General features: G+C 53.1%; 1 protein-coding gene across 1 annotated transcript; it reads left to right on the top strand.

Moving 5' to 3' along the window:
* Positions 1–6,434: 6,434 nt before the first annotated feature.
* On the top strand, positions 6,435–16,305 carry PCDH12 (protocadherin 12). Its single transcript, XM_009880714.1, has 4 exons — positions 6,435–9,311; positions 9,876–9,970; positions 11,179–11,330; positions 15,931–16,305. Exons 1-4 carry the CDS (start codon positions 6,435–6,437, stop codon positions 16,293–16,295), a joined length of 3,489 nt encoding a protein of 1,162 aa, XP_009879016.1. The 3' UTR covers positions 16,296–16,305.
* Positions 16,306–16,833: the final 528 nt, after the last annotated feature.

Here is a 16,833-nt window from a genome sequence, read left to right as displayed (position 1 = left end):
TCCCGCCTCCCTTTGCGTGACAACACAGGGCTTATTTTTCAATTTTTACATCCCTAATTAAAAAGCACCAGCTTCCCAGGGACATCTCTCTAAACGGCAGTGGTAGGTTGTGAAAATCCAGGTGGTTACCCGCGCCAAGGGTGAGGGCTCGGTCTATGAGCTTAAGAAACCCCCTCACAACCATCACCGTATCTGCATTGTGGTACCCCGACTGGTCACTCCATGTCTTGGGGACACTGCTGAGATGGTGTCACCTGTTCAGGGTGGACTGGTGGAGCCGTCACCCGGCTTTAAGGGCTGCGTCATCTCAGGCCAGGGAGCAGCTCAAGACAAAGTCTTTCATTGGAGAAACAGGAGCTTTCGTGGCAGCTCCCACTGAAGGCCAACCGCAAGAGGGAAACATTGTGTTTGCAAAGAAAAGATTAAAACCGCCTAAATATTAATAAAGAGAAAGATAAAATGGGTGATTATTACTAGAACTCATTGATTTGCAGCCGCTGGGGACTCGTAAAGGTCTGATTTAGGTTACGGCATGCTGTGGCCTGGATCTATCACTTATACAGCGGAGGAGCCGGGGAAACCCCACCGCTGCTGAACGCCTTGCCATTGCTCACGTATTGCAGGTTGTCAAATGAGAAGCAAGCAAAACTGGCAGGGAATGGTGGTGCTGACAGGGCTCCAGCTTCCCCCACCAGTGGTCCTGTGCTCTGATCCTTCCAGCCCAGTCCGGCAGCTGTCAGCGACCCTTTCTCCTATCTGACCTTTGCCTTAAAGGTCTGGTATTGAAGTTCTGGCCTTCAGGATTTTTTCCATTTATTTCATTTGCAAACAGATATTTAGATATAACCTTTTGAAATACAGGAAAAAAAACTTACTGTAAGACTCATAATTGCAAACTAGATCGTATAAGCAAGCAACAATCTTTTGCCAGCTTTCTCCTCCAGAAGGACACCAAGGGTAATAGCTCAACTCTGCTTCTCATTGCTCTCTCCTACACAATAAAATGGCATTTTTACAGATTCTCCTCTTTTTTATTTAGCCAACTCTACTGCTATCCACGTATAGGATCGCTCTTTGTAGCACAATGCTTTATAAAATACATTCAGGTTCTCCAGTGGCGGAGGCTGCACAGGCAAATTAGCATAACATTATTATTCTCTATTCAAACACTGAGCTTGTTCCAATTTATTTCACTTATAACTTTCTTCCCCTCCTTAACAATAATCTTTTTACAAATGCAGTGCCACAATAACTCTCCTTATCACATCCTTTACACAGGGGAGCTCCCAGAGCACAGCAAGCAGGAGCTTGCAGGGATTTTGCAGCTGGTTGCCTGCTCAAAACCAGGTTGCCACCTTAGGAACCTTCTTAAAAAAAAAAAACCAAAAAAAAAACCCACACACAACCAAACCAACTACGTTAACTCTACCCTGATTAGGGATTACCTGCATCTCTTTTTATTTCCCTCCTAATTAGGGTGTTCACCTGCTGCAAGGGGGAGCACCTGCATTAAAGCAGGGGTTTATAGATGGCCTTGCAGGCTATCTATCCCTGCTTGGGATGGTGCAGGGTTGCCTAAAATTGTGCATAAATAAATAAATAAAATTTTAAATTAAAATTGAGGATGGTCTCCTGAGGCTCAGCTGAGGATGGATGAAGGATGCATCATCACCATCATCCCTCGGTGCCTCCCTGCAGGGCTGGGGGCCAGCTGAGCCCCAGCGGCCCCTCTGCCCCGGGGTGAGGGTGGGCAGAGACCCCCTGGTCGGAGGTTCGCCACTTTGCCTGAGACCTCGGTGGCTTCCCTGGGCCCCGCCGGGGCCGGCGGCAGCGCCAGCGCGGAGCGGCAGTGGGCTCTGGCGGTGGAGGCAGCCCACTGCAGGCAGTGCAGGCAGGGCAGCAGGCAGCGACCGAGTCCTGCCTCTCTCCGACGTGGGTGAGGGCGCAGCTGGGGCTGAGGTTGTGTTTGGAGGGATGTGCCTGGTTTTGGGGCTCTTCAGCGTGAGGAAGGTGTTGCTGGAGGAGGGTGTGTGCAGGAATAGTGTGGCCAGTGGGACCGGGGCGGTGATGGTCCCCCTGTACTTGGCACTGGTGAGGTCCCACCTCGAGTGCTGTGTTCAGTTTTGGGTCCCTCACTACAAGAAAGACACTGAGGGGCTGGAGTGTGTCCAGAGAAGGGCAACGGAGCTGGTGAGGGGTCTGGAGCACACGTCTGATGAGGAGCAGCTGAGGGAACTGGGGGTGTTCAGCCTGGAGAAGAGGAGGCCGAGGGGAGACCTTCTCGCTCTCCACAGCTCCCTGAAAGGAGGAGGTAGCAAGGGGGGGTCAGTCTCTGCTCCCAAGGAACAGGCGATGGGACATGAAGGAACGGCCTCAAGTTGCTCCAGGGGAGGTTTAGATTGGATATTGGGAAAAATTTCTTCACTGAAAGGGTTATCAATCATTGGAACAGGCTGCCCAGGCCAGTGGTGGAGTCACCATCTCTGGCGGTATTTAAAAGTTGGGCAGATGTGGTGCTGAGGGACATGGTTTACTGGTGGGTTTGGCAGTGTGAGGTTAATGGTTGGACTTGATGATCTTCAAGGTATCTTCCAACCTAGATGATTCTATGATTCTGAGTCTTCACTGTGATGAAGGATGAAGTCCTGGGACCTGGCTGGGGTGGGAGGCTGGAAGAGGTGGCATGTGGAGGTCACTTTCAGCCAGTGTCACGTTCTGATTTTATGGAGAAGATGAGCACAGGGAGAGCCAAGGCCCCCTGAGAGAAGGTCCATCCACCTGTTGCAGATTTGCATCCTCCAAGAGCCTCCTCAATCCCTGCAGGCGGCTGACGATGGGGCAGGTCCTAGGCCACCTTGCGCACCTGCACCCAGCTCCTAATGCACAGAGGTGGATTGAGGAAACATATTTTTTTCTGCTGAAAAGGGAGTGGCACTTCTAGAGAAACAAAGTCTGTCTCTGAAGGGCTGAAAAGTGGAACAGTTGAGGAAAAAAAAGCATGATCCCTGGTGTAAGGGCACCAGCTGGTGAGAAGTAGTCATGCTTTTACTTGTTCCATCTACATTTGCAGCTGAGGATGGTGCTCTGAGCTACGGAGCTGAATCTGGAAGAGAGCGTCCCACCTTGGGGTGCATCTGCTGTCTATGGCCTCTGTGTCCTGACCCACAGACACCATCTCCCACCCCACAGAGCAGCTGTAGAGCAGAGATGAGACCAAGTCCTGCTCCCCTGAATGGTCCACAGGATACGGTAAGCCCTAAGCACCCTAAATTTCTCTTCCCTTCTCATTTTTATGCTGCCCTATGCACCCTGCCGGTGATGCGGCACAGCTTGAGGTTCCCAGCTAACACCAAGTCAACCCAAAATGACAAACAAAAATTTGAAGACCTCCAGCTGTGCAGTGGAGCCCGAAATAACGTGGTCAGGCTGTTCTCTGCCATGTGGTGGATGGTGAGTGCGTAGTACCTCGAGTACAGCTCTGCACCCCTGGGAGGTTGGGGTGTCCCCTGTGTCCATGCCTTGCTCTGGAGCCTGGAGAGCTGCTGAGCTTCAGAGGAACTAGATTTTCACACCAGAAAATAGCATTTACATCTGCTTTGGGCACTAATAGCATCATGCAGAAGCTGCTGAGTACTACTGCAATACCTGAACATAACTGATGTCCTTTCTAAGCTTTAAGTGAAAGGTTTTAGGTGCAGCCAACCTCCTAGGGGAGATATTTTATGTTCGTAGGCACAACATTGTCTGTGAAGGTCTTGGAGCACCTGCAATGGTGGAACCCAGCCTGTGGTGAACAGGAAATGGGAGGAGACATGTTTTGTGTTTAGCACCTGATCTTATTTTGCTCTTTGTGCTTCTGGCAAGTCTCAGCTCAACCCCGTGTTTCTCTTCCACTTTCTTTGTTAGCATTACTTTGCATTTCCCACCAAGATGTGGCCAGTGTGGTCTGCAGCTCAGCAATGCTTTTGCAGCGTCCTGCAGCCGTCCTCCCCACAAACTGCTCCTGTCCTGATGGCTCGGGGGCACAGGTCTAGTCTACAGGGATTTATTCCTGAAGCATCATAATAATTAATGCATTAGCTCCTCCAGCTCCTTTCCTCCTGGGCAGTCCAGATCTGACACCAGTATCTGTACAGCCAGACTGGGGACAGCACAGCTGGTGGGGGGGACAGTGCTCAGGAGGGGGTCACAGCCCTCGTCTCAGTGACTATGACTTCTCCCAGCGCTGGGACCATCACCTCAGCCTTTCCCTATGGTGGCTGAGCAAACTGGTGCTCAAAATCCCATCTGCCTCCCTGCCTTTGGGGAGAAAAAGGAGCAGTTTGGGGCTGCAGCCAGCCTAAAGGGGCATCCTCACTCCGGCTAGTGGGGCAGGGGCCGCACCAAGTGGGTGCTGGTGTCGGGTTCAATGTGGGACACTTGGTGAGGTTGGCTTGTTCTGCACATGGCTTGGGAGGTGATGGGGAGAAGGATACGTCTTGCAGGGCTCTTTGGGGGAACCCCCACGGTTCTCTGGCATAATATTTATTTCCTTTCCTTGGAGATATTTCAGTGCAGTTCTCTTCCTCTCCATCCCTGAAAAGGAAAGGCGTAAAAAAAGGGAGGTGGCAGGATGAGGCTCCCCCCAGAAGGAAGCAGCCTTCCCACCACCCCCCCAACCTGAAAGCAGGGCACGGGGATGGGAGACATCCGCTTCTCCATCCGCAGCTCTGAGCAGGAGAGCATCCCTCCGGGAGAGCCCACGGGCTGGCTTTGCTCAGCTGAGGAGGAAGCGAGAGCACAAAGCGGGGAAATGACTTGGCAAAGGTCACCTGGAGCTGGGGCCGAGCACAGGAATAGCACTGGGTCTCCTGCCATGGCCGAGCTGTACCATCCCTTCCTCCGGGCGTGCTGAGTGGTGGCACTAACCTACCTGGGGTGAAACGGCTTCTGCTGTTCATTGTGGCATTAAAATTTACCATAGTAAAGAAAATCGATGAGAGCAGGGATGCAGGCGATGGGGAGCCTCAACTGGGAGAATCGGCACTGAGAGGGCAACAGGGAGGGAGGAGGGTATAGGGGGTGCCCATCAAGGCTGGAAAAGCAGGAGGAGAGGGGCAAGCTGGGCAGGGCTGCAGCAGCAGGGCTGCTGGAGGCTGCCTGGTAGACGTGGGGGCCAAGATGAAGATGATGTGGCTGGTGGGACTCAAACCACACCACGAGGATGTTCCGCTCTCCGTAACAGCCAGGGAAAGTTCTGCAATGACTGTCCTGAATGCCTCCAACCACCTTGAGACCCACAGTACAGCCCAGCTTGGGGTCGCTGGGCTTCCCCGCCTGCTTAGGAGGAATATATGAAACACCTTTGGGCTGCGTTACCTGTGTGTGCACGCGTGTGTGCACATCTGGGCAGTGAGCGGCTGGTACGGCCGTGCAGCATCACGTCGGCTGCTCAAAGGTGGGGGCTCTGGGTCAGATGCTGAAATAAGGCTAAGAAGGGATTTGGTGGTGCAAAATCAGTGCTGGGTGAGGTGTGACACTGGGGGTATCAAAGCAGAGCCAAGTTGGGGATAGCACATGTGCCAAGAGTCAGCGGGGAGTTGGCCAGGACAGACAGACGTAGGGGATGGGGAGAGGCCTGGCAGGACACAGCTCACATCTGCCAGAGCATCCTTTCTTCCCTCATGCCCGCCTCCCTGTGTTTGACGTGGCAGCTCTCCCAGTGATTCATTAGCTCGTTTTGGTGTGTCCAGATGAAAATGAAGCAGTGACATAATCAACAGCCGTATGCTGGAAAAGGTGACACGGGCACATCGCCCTCAAAACCGACAGCAAAAGGCAGAGCGAGGAGCGGGGGCTTAGACAAAATGAAAATAGATCAAAGAAAGTCAGAAATCTAACAGTGTGGGGAACAAGTCTTTGGGTTAATGTGAGAGCAGAAGCCCGTCATCGCTGGTCCTTGCAGACACCTTCCTGAAGCGCGTGAGGCTTTGCAGATGGGTTGGGGACTCTCTGCAGGAATCCTCCTGTAAAATATGTTTTGCAGGTGGCAGCAGGCAGCGGTGATGGTCCCTGCAGGTTGGAAACTGTGGGTACTTCCACACCCCCACGATCCCCCACCCAACCCAGGCATTGTACCAGCCCGGTCCTCCCTTTTCCTGTAGGTGGGGTTTCCAGAGGAAACACGGCTGGTCCACCTCCCAGCCCCGTCCCGGCTGGCTGGACACTGCTCCCCAGCTGAAGCTGTGGTGGTGACGGTCCCCTCCGCTCTGGGCTGAGTGTTGCAGCCCGGGGAGCAGCTGGCTCTCCTGGCTGTCCCCCAGCGATGGCGGTGTGGGGGACAACAGCAGGACTCGCTCGCCGTTTCTCCTTTCCAACCAGTGGCTGGCGCCTATGGGACTTGGGGATGGGAGACGATGCTGAGGACTTGCGATCACCGTAAGGACCATTTGGGTATGCGGCGGCAGGCAGGCAAGCCCGCGGCAGCGTGCCGGGGCAGTGGGGCGGTGGGCTTCGCCAGCAGCATGCTGCTGCTGAGCCGCTCCGCTCTCCACCTCCCAGCCTTGTGGTGGTACCTCTTCCTCTCTGCCGATGCCCAGGAGGTGGCCACCTTCACAGTGCAGTACCGGGTGTTTGAAGAAGTGCCGCCGGGAACAGTGATAGGGACACTGGCCGAGCACTTCGAGGGGGGTGAGAGTGGTGAAACAGCAGATACCTTCCAGCTGATGGAGACCCCTGTGAAGTTCCCGCTGCATGTGGGGAGTGGGGACGGGGTGCTCAGCACGGCTGGGCGGGTGGACAGGGAGCAGCTGTGCCGGCACAGTGAACCCTGCTGGGTCTCATTCGATGTGCTGGCTGCCCGAAACGTGGCTCTGATTCACGTGGAGGTTCAAGTGCTGGACATCAACGACAATGCGCCGCGGTTCCCCACGCCCGAGCTGGAGCTGGAGATGTCAGAGAGTGCATCCCTGCAGACACGAATCCCACTGGACCGAGCCCTGGACGCTGATGCTGGCCCCAACGCTCGCTGCTCCTACGCCCTCTCCCCCAGCGAGCACTTTGCTCTGGAGGTCATCTCCGGCTCTGATGGGACGAGACACGCGGAGCTCGTCATGGTTAAAGAAGTGGACCGGGAGATGCACTCGTCCTTCGATCTCGTGCTGACAGCCACTGATCACGGGGAGCCACCAAAATCAGGTACTGCTTTAATTAAAGTCATTGTCCTTGACTCCAATGATAACAGTCCCGTCTTTGCAGAGAGCTCTTTGACAGTCGAGGTTCGGGAGGATGCTCTGCCCGGGACCCTCCTCGTGACGGTCACGGCCACCGACCCCGACCAGGGTCCCAATGGGGAGATTGAGTACAGCCTGAGCAAGCACGCACCCCCGGAGGTGCTGAGCACTTTTGGCATCGATGCCCGCACGGGCAGCATCATCCTGAAACACCCGCTGGACTATGAGGAAACCCATGCCTATGAGCTGGATGTACAAGCCCGGGACCTGGGTGCCAACCCCATCCCAGCACACTGCAAGATCCTGGTCAAAGTCCTGGATGTCAATGACAATGCTCCTGATGTCCATGTCACCTGGGCCGCGCGGGTGCCCGTGCTCTCCGAAGCCCTCCCCAAAGACAGCTTCGTGGCTCTGGTGACAGCCAGTGACCCCGATTCGGGAAGCAACGGGCAAGTGCATTGCTCCCTCAGTCAAGGGTACGAGCACTTCAGGCTGAAGAGGACCAACACCCACAGCTTTGTGCTGATGACCAATGCCACTCTGGACAGGGAGCTGCGTGCCGAGTACAACCTGACGTTGGTGGTACGGGACCAGGGTGACCTCTCCTTGGCAGTGCTGAAGCACCTCACTATCTGCATCAGTGATGTCAATGACAATGCCCCCTCCTTCGAGAAGGCCACCTATGAGGTTGCTGTTGCTGAGAACAGCAAAGCACCTGCCTTCTTGCTCACCGTCCGTGCCACTGACCCTGACCTGGGTTTCAATGGGGAAATCACCTACAGCATCTTGGACTCCCCTGCTTCAGGTCTGGTCTCAATTGACCCCACCACTGGGGATGTTTTTGCCCTCCAACCTTTTGACTACGAGCAGGTGAGGAGCCTGGAGTTCCTGGTGACCGCAGAGGATGGTGGTTACCCCAAGCTGGCATCCAACGTCTCCATCAGGCTTGCTGTGCTTGACCGGAACGACAATGCACCCATCATCACCACGCCAGCACTGGTGGGAGGCGCAGCCACAATCTCTGTCCTGGTCAATGCGGAGACAGGGTGCTTCTGGGTGGTGCCTGGGAACGGGAGCACCCAAGGGACTGCAGCAGTCACCAATGCAACACTTGTGTCATGTGCCACCACTCCCTTCCTCTTCACCATCACGGCCAGGGATGTGGACTCCGGCATCAACGGGGCTCTCCGGTACGATCTGGTGGGTGGGGATGATGCTGGGCTCTTCATCCTGGACCCTCTCTTGGGGCAGGTCTTCCTCAACACCAGCAATGCCAGCAGCCTTGCCGGCAGCGAGCGGGAGCTGGTGGTCCGGGTGAGCGATGAGGGGGACACCCCCTTGCACACCCTGGCCCGGGTCCGCTTAGTTTTCCGGCATCACGGGGCATTCTCCAAAATCTCAGCCCAGGATCCCAGGTGGCTGAGCCCATCCGTGGTGGTCATTATCTGCCTGGCTGCTCTCCTGGGAGGGTTCCTTCTCCTTTTGGCTTTAACCCTGTCTTTGCGTAAGAAGGAGAAGAAGGACGGCATGGCCTACAACTGCAGGGAGGCAGAGGATGCTCACAGGCAGCAGCAGCTCAAGAAGCCACACAGGCAGATCCAGAAGACGGACATCCACCTCGTCCCACTGCTCCGGGGCCGGCCCCGGGAGGCTGAGCCCCCCCGTCCCTGCCAGGAGGATCTGCCCGGCACAGCTGCCCCTGCACCAGGGGGCTCCCCACAGGCTCCCCTCCACCTCACCCCTACTCTCTACAGGACCCTGAGAAATCAGAGGACCCAAAAGGACTCAGATGAGCAGCAGGGGACCTTCAACCTGCCCATCCTGCAGCGCCGGCCCTGCCAGCCCCACAGACCAAAAAATTCAGCGAAAGAGGCTGCGAGCCCCTCGGATGCACCAACGCACTGCAAGAGCTTGGTGAAGCCACCACAGGGGCCCATGGGAGAGCCCCCATTGCCACCCAACCAGCCCGTGGGTACTGGGGGACCTGGGCAGCCCCAGCCCCACCAGCACATCCTCAGGAGCCTGGTCCGGCTGTCGCTGGTGGCACTGGCTGAGCAGAGCCCCACTGGGGAATTTGCGATGGAGTCACCGCCAGTGCAGGTAGGAGATGCCCTGCATGTTGCTGGAGGTGTGGACAACCCCCTTCCCCGCCCCATCCTTCCCCAAATCCTTCCTTGCCCAGGTCTTGCACACCCTGGGGTGGTGGGAATGTACAACCTGATGGTCTTTTGGTGGGAATGTGCAACCTAGTGGTCTTTAGTTGGTCTCTACTCCCAGCCCTGGGCAGAGGTGCCCCAGCAGTAGGGTCTGGGTAGGATGAACGGCCACTCCACCACGCGGGCAGGGTGTCCCCACACCCACCAGGACACCCTGGGAGCTGGGGGTGGAGGATGGCTGTCACGGGGAGAAGGGGACAACCCAGTGCTTGCTTCACCCGGGGAGTGGTGTGGGCAGGGAACGGCCGGCAGAGACGGCGCAGGGGAAGCGCTGGGGCCAGGTGGGCTGCCCGGCTGCTTGTTTTTCCCCCCCGGCGTGGGGATGCTGAACCATCTGCAGGAGGAGGAAACGCTATAAAAAGGCCGGGGGGGGTTGGAGGGGACGTCCTGGCAGGAAGCAGCTTGAGTGGCCACCGCTGGGGCTCAACAGGCTTTTCCTGCCTTACAGCAAATCTCCCAGCTGCTCTCCCTGCTGCACCAGGGCCAGTTCCAGCCCAAAACAAACCACAGGGGAAACAAGTACACGGCCAAGAACGGCAGCAGGTAAGGCTGGCTCTCAGCCCGTCCCGTCCCCACGCCCCCTTCCCCTGCGTCTCTGCTGCCTCTGCTTCAGTCCCACTGGTCCCAACAGCTTCCAAGGGCAGAAGGCACCAGGGCAGCAGACACACAAGGCAAGATCTCATCCTGAGACTGGGGAGGAAGGTCCTCCCTTCAGGGGTTGGCTGAGCTCATCTGGTCCTGGCTCCCTGATAATATCCAGCTACCTCCTAGGGCTGCTCTTTGCCCCCTTCCTGGAGCACCTTTGGCAGCTCCTTCGGCAGCTCCTTCCATAGTCACCTGAGCTCCTCCATGGCCACGAACCATCTGCTTGTCCTTGCTTAGGGGAACACTGATGCGTTCAAGTGCAATGGGAAGGTGAACTCATAAGCACAGAAGGTCCCAGCTTTGGAGGCAGCAGCAGGACAAAGATGCATTTTTCTCACAGCTCTGGGTACTTGCTTAGAGGTGCTGTTGCCCGTTTACATGAGTTTGGGGCGTCTGTCCCCAGGGCTAGGAGGTTAGTGAGGGAGATGCTGCTAGCAGGGATGGGAAGGATTGAGATACCCTAGCTGTGTGCTGAAGACATTCCCAGAGACAAACTCTATGGTGTTCCCATTAAATTACACTGTTGACATCTCTGGGTGAAGGCTCCAGGACTTCATCACTGCTTCGCTATGTCCTCTCTGTCCCCACCTGCCCAGGCCATAGGCAGGCACAGCTTTCTCCACCTTTCTCATCACCATCTCTATCTGCTGAGGATGGAGGAGGAGGAGAGCTGCTCTGGGGCTGCAGGGGCAGGGCTGGGCTGTGATGTTTCTCGCTTGGTCCTGCATGAGGGCAGCTCCTCCGAATTCACGGGGAAGAGCCAGCAGCTCCCTTGATTGCTCAGGATCTCGGGCAAGAAATGTGGAGCAACCCCACGTGTAGCTCAAGCACCCAACTGGGGCCCACTTTTCAGAGGGCCCATGGTGCTCCTGATCCCAGTGCTTTTCTTCATGTGTTTGTTTTTTTTTTTTAAAAGACATCCCAAATCCAAAACTCATTAATTGGCCGGGACTGAAATGATTATGCCTTCAGTACTGTGAATGATGCACCAAGAGGATGCCCACACCCCACCTCTGGGATAAAGACAACCACCTTCAAAGTGATCGGTGGGGCAGGGTTGTGCTAAGGGTTGAAGAGTGACTTTGAGTGCTTTGGCCCCCTCGCAGGGCTGCGGGGCTGGACACTGACTGCCTGAGCACGAAGGACAGCGGGCACGGCGAGAGCGAGGCAGAGGACCGCGATTCGGAGAGCGGGTTTGAGCTCTCTGTGCAGCAGCTGGTGGGAGAGGAGCTGGAGACCCTCCTGGAGCCACAAGCAGGTGAGGTGGCCTCGCTACGGGGAGCACGCTGGGGCTGGTGGGGGGCTCCAGCAGTGGGATATCCTCAAATAACACACTTAACCCCATTCAGAAGATAAAACTGGCTGGCCTGCAGCAAGCCAGGGGACATCTCATCTCCTGAGGTGTCTCTGACAATGGCAGATGCTTGGGACAGTATGTATGGATCATGCTATGCTGTTGGTACCAGGCAGTTTACAGCAAAGGGACTTGCTGAGCTTCATGTTGGATTTTTTCATGTGTTTAATCACTCTTGGTAGATATCTCCTCCCACGGATGTATCTGCTGTTGTTGAGTTGACTTGTGAGGTTGACCTCTGTTGTTGCGTTGGGGTGAAGTCCAGTTTAACTATGCACCATGTGAACCGCGTCTTGTGCTGACCTGAGCCCCTTCGTTTCATGGTCTCCTAGTCCATGCAGAGTGAGAAAGGTGAAGAGTTGTCCTTCTCAAGTCCCTCAAGATGTTATGTACCCTTTGAGCCCCATCAGGCTCCTACTTCTACTAGGCTGTACTAGTCCAGTCTCATGTCCTGTGATCAACCTGTTATTAATTTTAGTTTTTAATCTTTATTGAGACGTGGTGATCAGAATCGTGCAGTGTTTAGGCTACATCTACACTGGTGGTATAAGGAGGTCTTCTGGTTTGTTTTTCATTCCTTTCCCGCCCAAGCTCCATGCTGAGCTCTGTCACCAGGCTGTCCATGGTGACTCCCAAATCCCTCTGCCTAGTGGGAGAGTCATCAGTACATGGTGTGTCGTTCCCTGTGACAATTATCCAACAGCTGGTGACACAGATACCCACCAGCCACTTTTTGCTCCCACCACTCAGTATTATCAGGTCCTTCGGCAACCCCCCTCTGCTTTTGTCATTGGGTGTTTTAGTGGAGTCAACACCAACGCCACCACTTCTCCATGTCATTTATCACAATATTGAATGGATACTCTGGGACTCCACTAATGACCTCCCTTTGTGGGGATGATTATTTATTCTACCCTCGCTTCCCAGCTTTTAACACATCCTAGTCCCCAACAGAACCTGGATGTTAATTCAGGGACAGCTCAGGTCCCATGCGAGCCTGGCTGGTGTTCTTCTGCAAGTCCTGTCAACCAGGACTCTTCATCTACCCTATCCAAAGATGCCAACAAATTTGCAAACTGCATTTCCCCACCTTGCAAATGTCACGTCAGTTCTTGTCCAAATAGCAGGTACTCGGACATCTGCTGAGTCTTGTGTATAATGATTTCTATGAATCTGCCTGCACTAGATTCACCTTCATGCGCTTAAAAACTCAAGTCACAATTTCTACCTTCCCTTCCTCTGATACCGTATTCATTTGAAGCAGTAGTTAACGAACAGTAGTTAATAAACCAAGCAATTTCATATCTGAGTTCCTCTAGCACTCCAGGGTGAATACCATCTGGGCCTGACATTTTCTACATGTTCCTTTTATTGATTTGTTCTAAAAAATCTCCTCTACTGGCATTTCAATTTGAAAGAGTTGGGCTGACTCACGTCCTGTAGCAGAAATTTCATTGTGGAGCCTCTGTGTTCCTCCACAGCAAGAGGAACTCGTTGAGGTTTGCTGCTGTGGTGGTTTTAATTCCAGTGCTGGGTGTTTTCTGTGCTCTTGCTTAGATGGAGAACCACGCTGCTTCTCTCCGTTTGCCTTCCTGCCCTTTTATTCTAGTAAGGAGCAAATGAAGGAAAGGTTGGGTGAAACAAGAGCTGCAAGCTTCCTCAGATTTAAAGGTCCTGCAGCCAAGAGGAGGGAGCAATCAGGCTGCCCAGCTCCGTCCCACGGGTGTACTGACATGCACTGGTCCCAGTAAAGGGACTGGTGGACCTGCTTAGCAGATCTGTCTGGGTCCAGTCCTGCCCAGACAGGTAACATCCTAGAAAATCTGTGTTATGGCCAGGCATATCCATGAAGTGCCATCTCCCATGCTTCCTGGATTTCAAAAAAAACCAAAACAAACCTAAACCCAACCTTTTTACCAAATTACTGGAATATCAGAGTGAACACCAGTGCTGCATGCTGAGGCTCTGCCAGTGTGGCTTCCTGCCCATGCAGCAGTGCCGGCCGTGACAAAAGAGGCTGCCCCATTTCAGCGGTGAAAAACAACCTTAACCGTGAGCCCAGACCTTCCCGAAAAGGCGACGGAGCCGCTGGATTCCTTCCTCCTCTCCCAAACACAAACAGAGAAGTGGACTTGCATCCTGAGAGAGGGAGGAAGGAAGCATTGCTTGTGCTCAGGAGTATCGTTAACAGCTGGCTGAGGCTGTCTGGGTCTTTGTGCTATTCGCAGCGGAGGGGGAGAGAACTGGAGGAGGAATCTGTCCCAGCCATCTTTCTGGGTTGTTTACGCTGTGAGCGTCGAGCCACGGGCTGAACTCTCAGCACTGTCTATTAACACCTATCCCCCACCAGTGAAACAGTGTTCACAGCAGCAGATGAGAGATATAACTTTATTCATTATAAAAACAACAACAAAAAACCCCAGCCCCAAACAGCATTAAAATAAGGCAGTAAAGAGTTATTGATCAAATTAAACATACCTACATATAAGGTTTCATGGTCACAGGACCATCAGGTACAGCGTCTCAGCCCTCCCCGCAGCGAGCACGCTGCTGTTGTGCTCTGCTCTAGAGCTGAAGCATCAGCGTATTCAGGGAATGCAGTGGCTTCTCACAGACGGAGGACCAGAGAACTGTGGATGCTTTGGAGCAAAAATCTGGGACATGAGCAGGCTTGGGAGATCTCCTAAGGAACAGTTGCTGCGACTGAAAGAAAATACCGGGCTTGCAGAAAGAAATCCTGGAAGTTAAGCAATACAAAAGAATTTTGGGGTTTCAGCTGAAATGAAATCCAAGTACCTGCCCTTCTCTCCTCATCAGGTTTGAATCCCAGCCCTCACCCCCATCCCATCCCAGAACACAGTTGTTTTTCAGGGAAAAAGGACTTATTTCTTAGTTGGCTGAGGAAGAAGACTAGTTTCAGTGACTGACTAGCCGCTGACTGAGGACCGTGCGTCCCAGGCTGCGGCAGGGTATTGATTATCTCCTGGAAGCAGCACAAGTGCAGGAGCATGGGGACCCTCCTTCCGGAGGTCACTTTATAAGTCAGAGCCACATAATTATTATAACAACACCAGCTCTTGCCACCTGATTGGAACTGTTGTGCTATTTGGTGTTTTGTTACCGGACACCAGTTATTTGTTTTGTTGCTTTCTGACTCTCAGTGTTTCACAAACCCGGTGGTCGCTTCAAACCTCCCAGTATTTCTAGGTCCCGCTGTGGAAACGAAGCAACGCGAGGCTGGAAGGCAGCGTCTGTGCACCACATCACGGAGTCTTGTTTACCAACTGCAAAGCTCTACCTTAAAAACAAGAACCCCCGTTTCCTTTCCTGCCGTCTGACGAGGAAGCTATTCCAGGCTCACCCTGCTATGGGGTCCTTCCTTTAATATGTCTATTCAGGGACAGTTATAATCACTTCTTCTTTTGCCAACACTATTTTAAGCATAAAGATTTCCTTTGTCGGTGCTTATCTCATCAAAATAATGACAGGTTGCAGTCAGATCCCCAGTGAGCGTTTGCTTCTGTAGGCTAAGCAACCCCCTACCTCTTGGGGTCTCCATCACGTAAGCTTGGACTCGCTCCTCTTTTCATCTCAATAGTTTCCTCCGCGCTTCTGTCATTTCAGAGCCCCTTTCCTACAGACGGATAATCAGATTTGTATGTAATACTCCTGATCGCATCTCACCAGACCTAGTAACAATACCATGGATATGTCTTCATGCCGACAGGGAATACCTTGACCAACACATTGTCTGATTTCATTTGCCCATTTCGGGGCAGAATCCCATTACTGGTACATTAACGAGCCTGCAGCCAACACCCACACCAGGCTCCCACTGCTCCTCATCTGTTTCCAATTGATGAACAACTTTATAGCTCAATTTTTTGTTACTAGTCTTCAACCACCCAGCTGTGCATTTTATAATCCAGAATTTAATTCTACTTCTGTTATTGTTTTTGTAATAACCCGTTTCTTTTCAGACTCAATATGCCTGCTTAGCAGCAAATTCCCACCCTAGGGTGACCCTTAAGGGAAGTCCACTAGAGACCTCCTTTCTGTCTGATAATTCCCCCTTGAAAGCTTTCTATTGTTGGAAAAGTCTCCCCTTTAGTCAGTCCTAAACCCTCATTTTCTCTGGCTTTGCTAACCATTTAGTGAAGTGCCACTTGAGGCTGCAACAAATGAGAAAGCAAAGTGATCCTAATGGTTATTATAGTTTAAAAAAAAAATAATCACAAAACCCCCAGTAGTTTTAAACCTGTTCTAGTTTGTTTGGGGTTTTTTTTTTAAGCTGCTGGTTTGAATGGTGCTGCTGGCAGCTTATCTCTAGACCTGTTTACAATCAGTCATCTTACAGTTGATTTCAGGAAGTCTCCTCATTTCTCAATATATTTTTTTTCTTGCTTGCTTGCTTTGGTTTTTTTTTTTTTTTTTGGTTGTTTTCTCTCCTGTGGTCTTGTCCACTCCACGTCTCACCAACAGTTCTTGTTTTCACTCCCTCCAGAGCTGGCTCTCAAGAGGCTGACGGCTGCTGACCCAGCATGGGTGGCTCGGCTCTCCTTGCCGCTCACCAGTAGTTACAAGGACAACGTCTTCTCCCCTGACTCTCCGCATTCACCTCAGGACGAGGAAGCTGCAAGGCAGGAGAAACCAAGGACCTTTGAAACCTTCGGCAAAGGTGCTGGGTCTGACTCAAATGCCGCTGGGACAAGACTGGCCAGCACTTTCCTTTCAGAAATGAGCACCCTCTTTGAAATGATTTTGTCCCAGAAGGTCCAAGTCCACAATGAAACAGGCTCGGGGCTTCTGCGGCAGCTGTCGGCACGTGGGAAGAGCCTCGGACTGGAAGACGATGCTCCTGTTCTGTAGGCAGCTTGGCGGCTGTGATAAGGAGAGAAGAGTCAGACAGGGCTTCTTACTGCATTTGGGGTGCACAACTGTGCTTTAACAGGGTCATTGTATCATCCACGTCTCGCCTGATCACGACAGGCGTTTTTCTTCCTTTGCCTCACCCCATCAAATTTCTCCACAACTGATTTCACCTTGTTTAGTTCCCTTCTACCTGCCTGTTCTTGCCTTCCTACCTTTCCTCCTCTTCCACCCTCATCTTTCACCTTACCATCACCCTCCATTCGCGCAACAGCAGGAGGGTCCTCTCCTGCCAGGGCAGGCCGATCGAGGGGGCGGGCAGTTTCTTAGATTAGCCACAAGCACAACGCAGTCAGCTACAACCACGTGATTACAGACTGTGCACCACAGACGATAAAATATTGCAGTCATGGACTTTGCAACATGCTGCAGAGTTGGGCTCTAGGATCTCAGTTCTTATTTAAATAAAACTGTTTTTTTTCTAACACTACCACCTCTGGAACAAGGTGCACTATAGGTGACATAATGATGTATCTAC

The sequence above is a fragment of the Charadrius vociferus genome, unplaced genomic scaffold, assembly GCF_000708025.1.
Source record: "Charadrius vociferus isolate BGI_N301 unplaced genomic scaffold, ASM70802v2 scaffold822, whole genome shotgun sequence".
Taxonomy (NCBI): Eukaryota; Metazoa; Chordata; class Aves; order Charadriiformes; family Charadriidae; genus Charadrius; species Charadrius vociferus.
The sequence above is the reverse complement of the archived record's forward strand: the minus strand, read 5'-3'. Positions and strand labels throughout refer to the sequence as shown.

What these genes read in the sequence shown, in the direction of transcription:
- PCDH12 (XM_009880714.1), top strand. Translation starts at nt 6,435, where the DNA reads ATGCGGCGGCAGGCAGGCAAGCCCGCGGCAGCGTGCCGGGGCAGTGGG. An exon ending in TGGAGTCACCGCCAGTGCAG is followed by an intron (nt 9,312 to 9,875) that starts GTAGGAGATGCC and finishes CCTGCCTTACAG; the next exon opens with CAAATCTCCCAGCTGCTCTC. An exon ending in CCTCCTGGAGCCACAAGCAG is followed by an intron (nt 11,331 to 15,930) that starts GTGAGGTGGCCT and finishes CACTCCCTCCAG; the next exon opens with AGCTGGCTCTCAAGAGGCTG.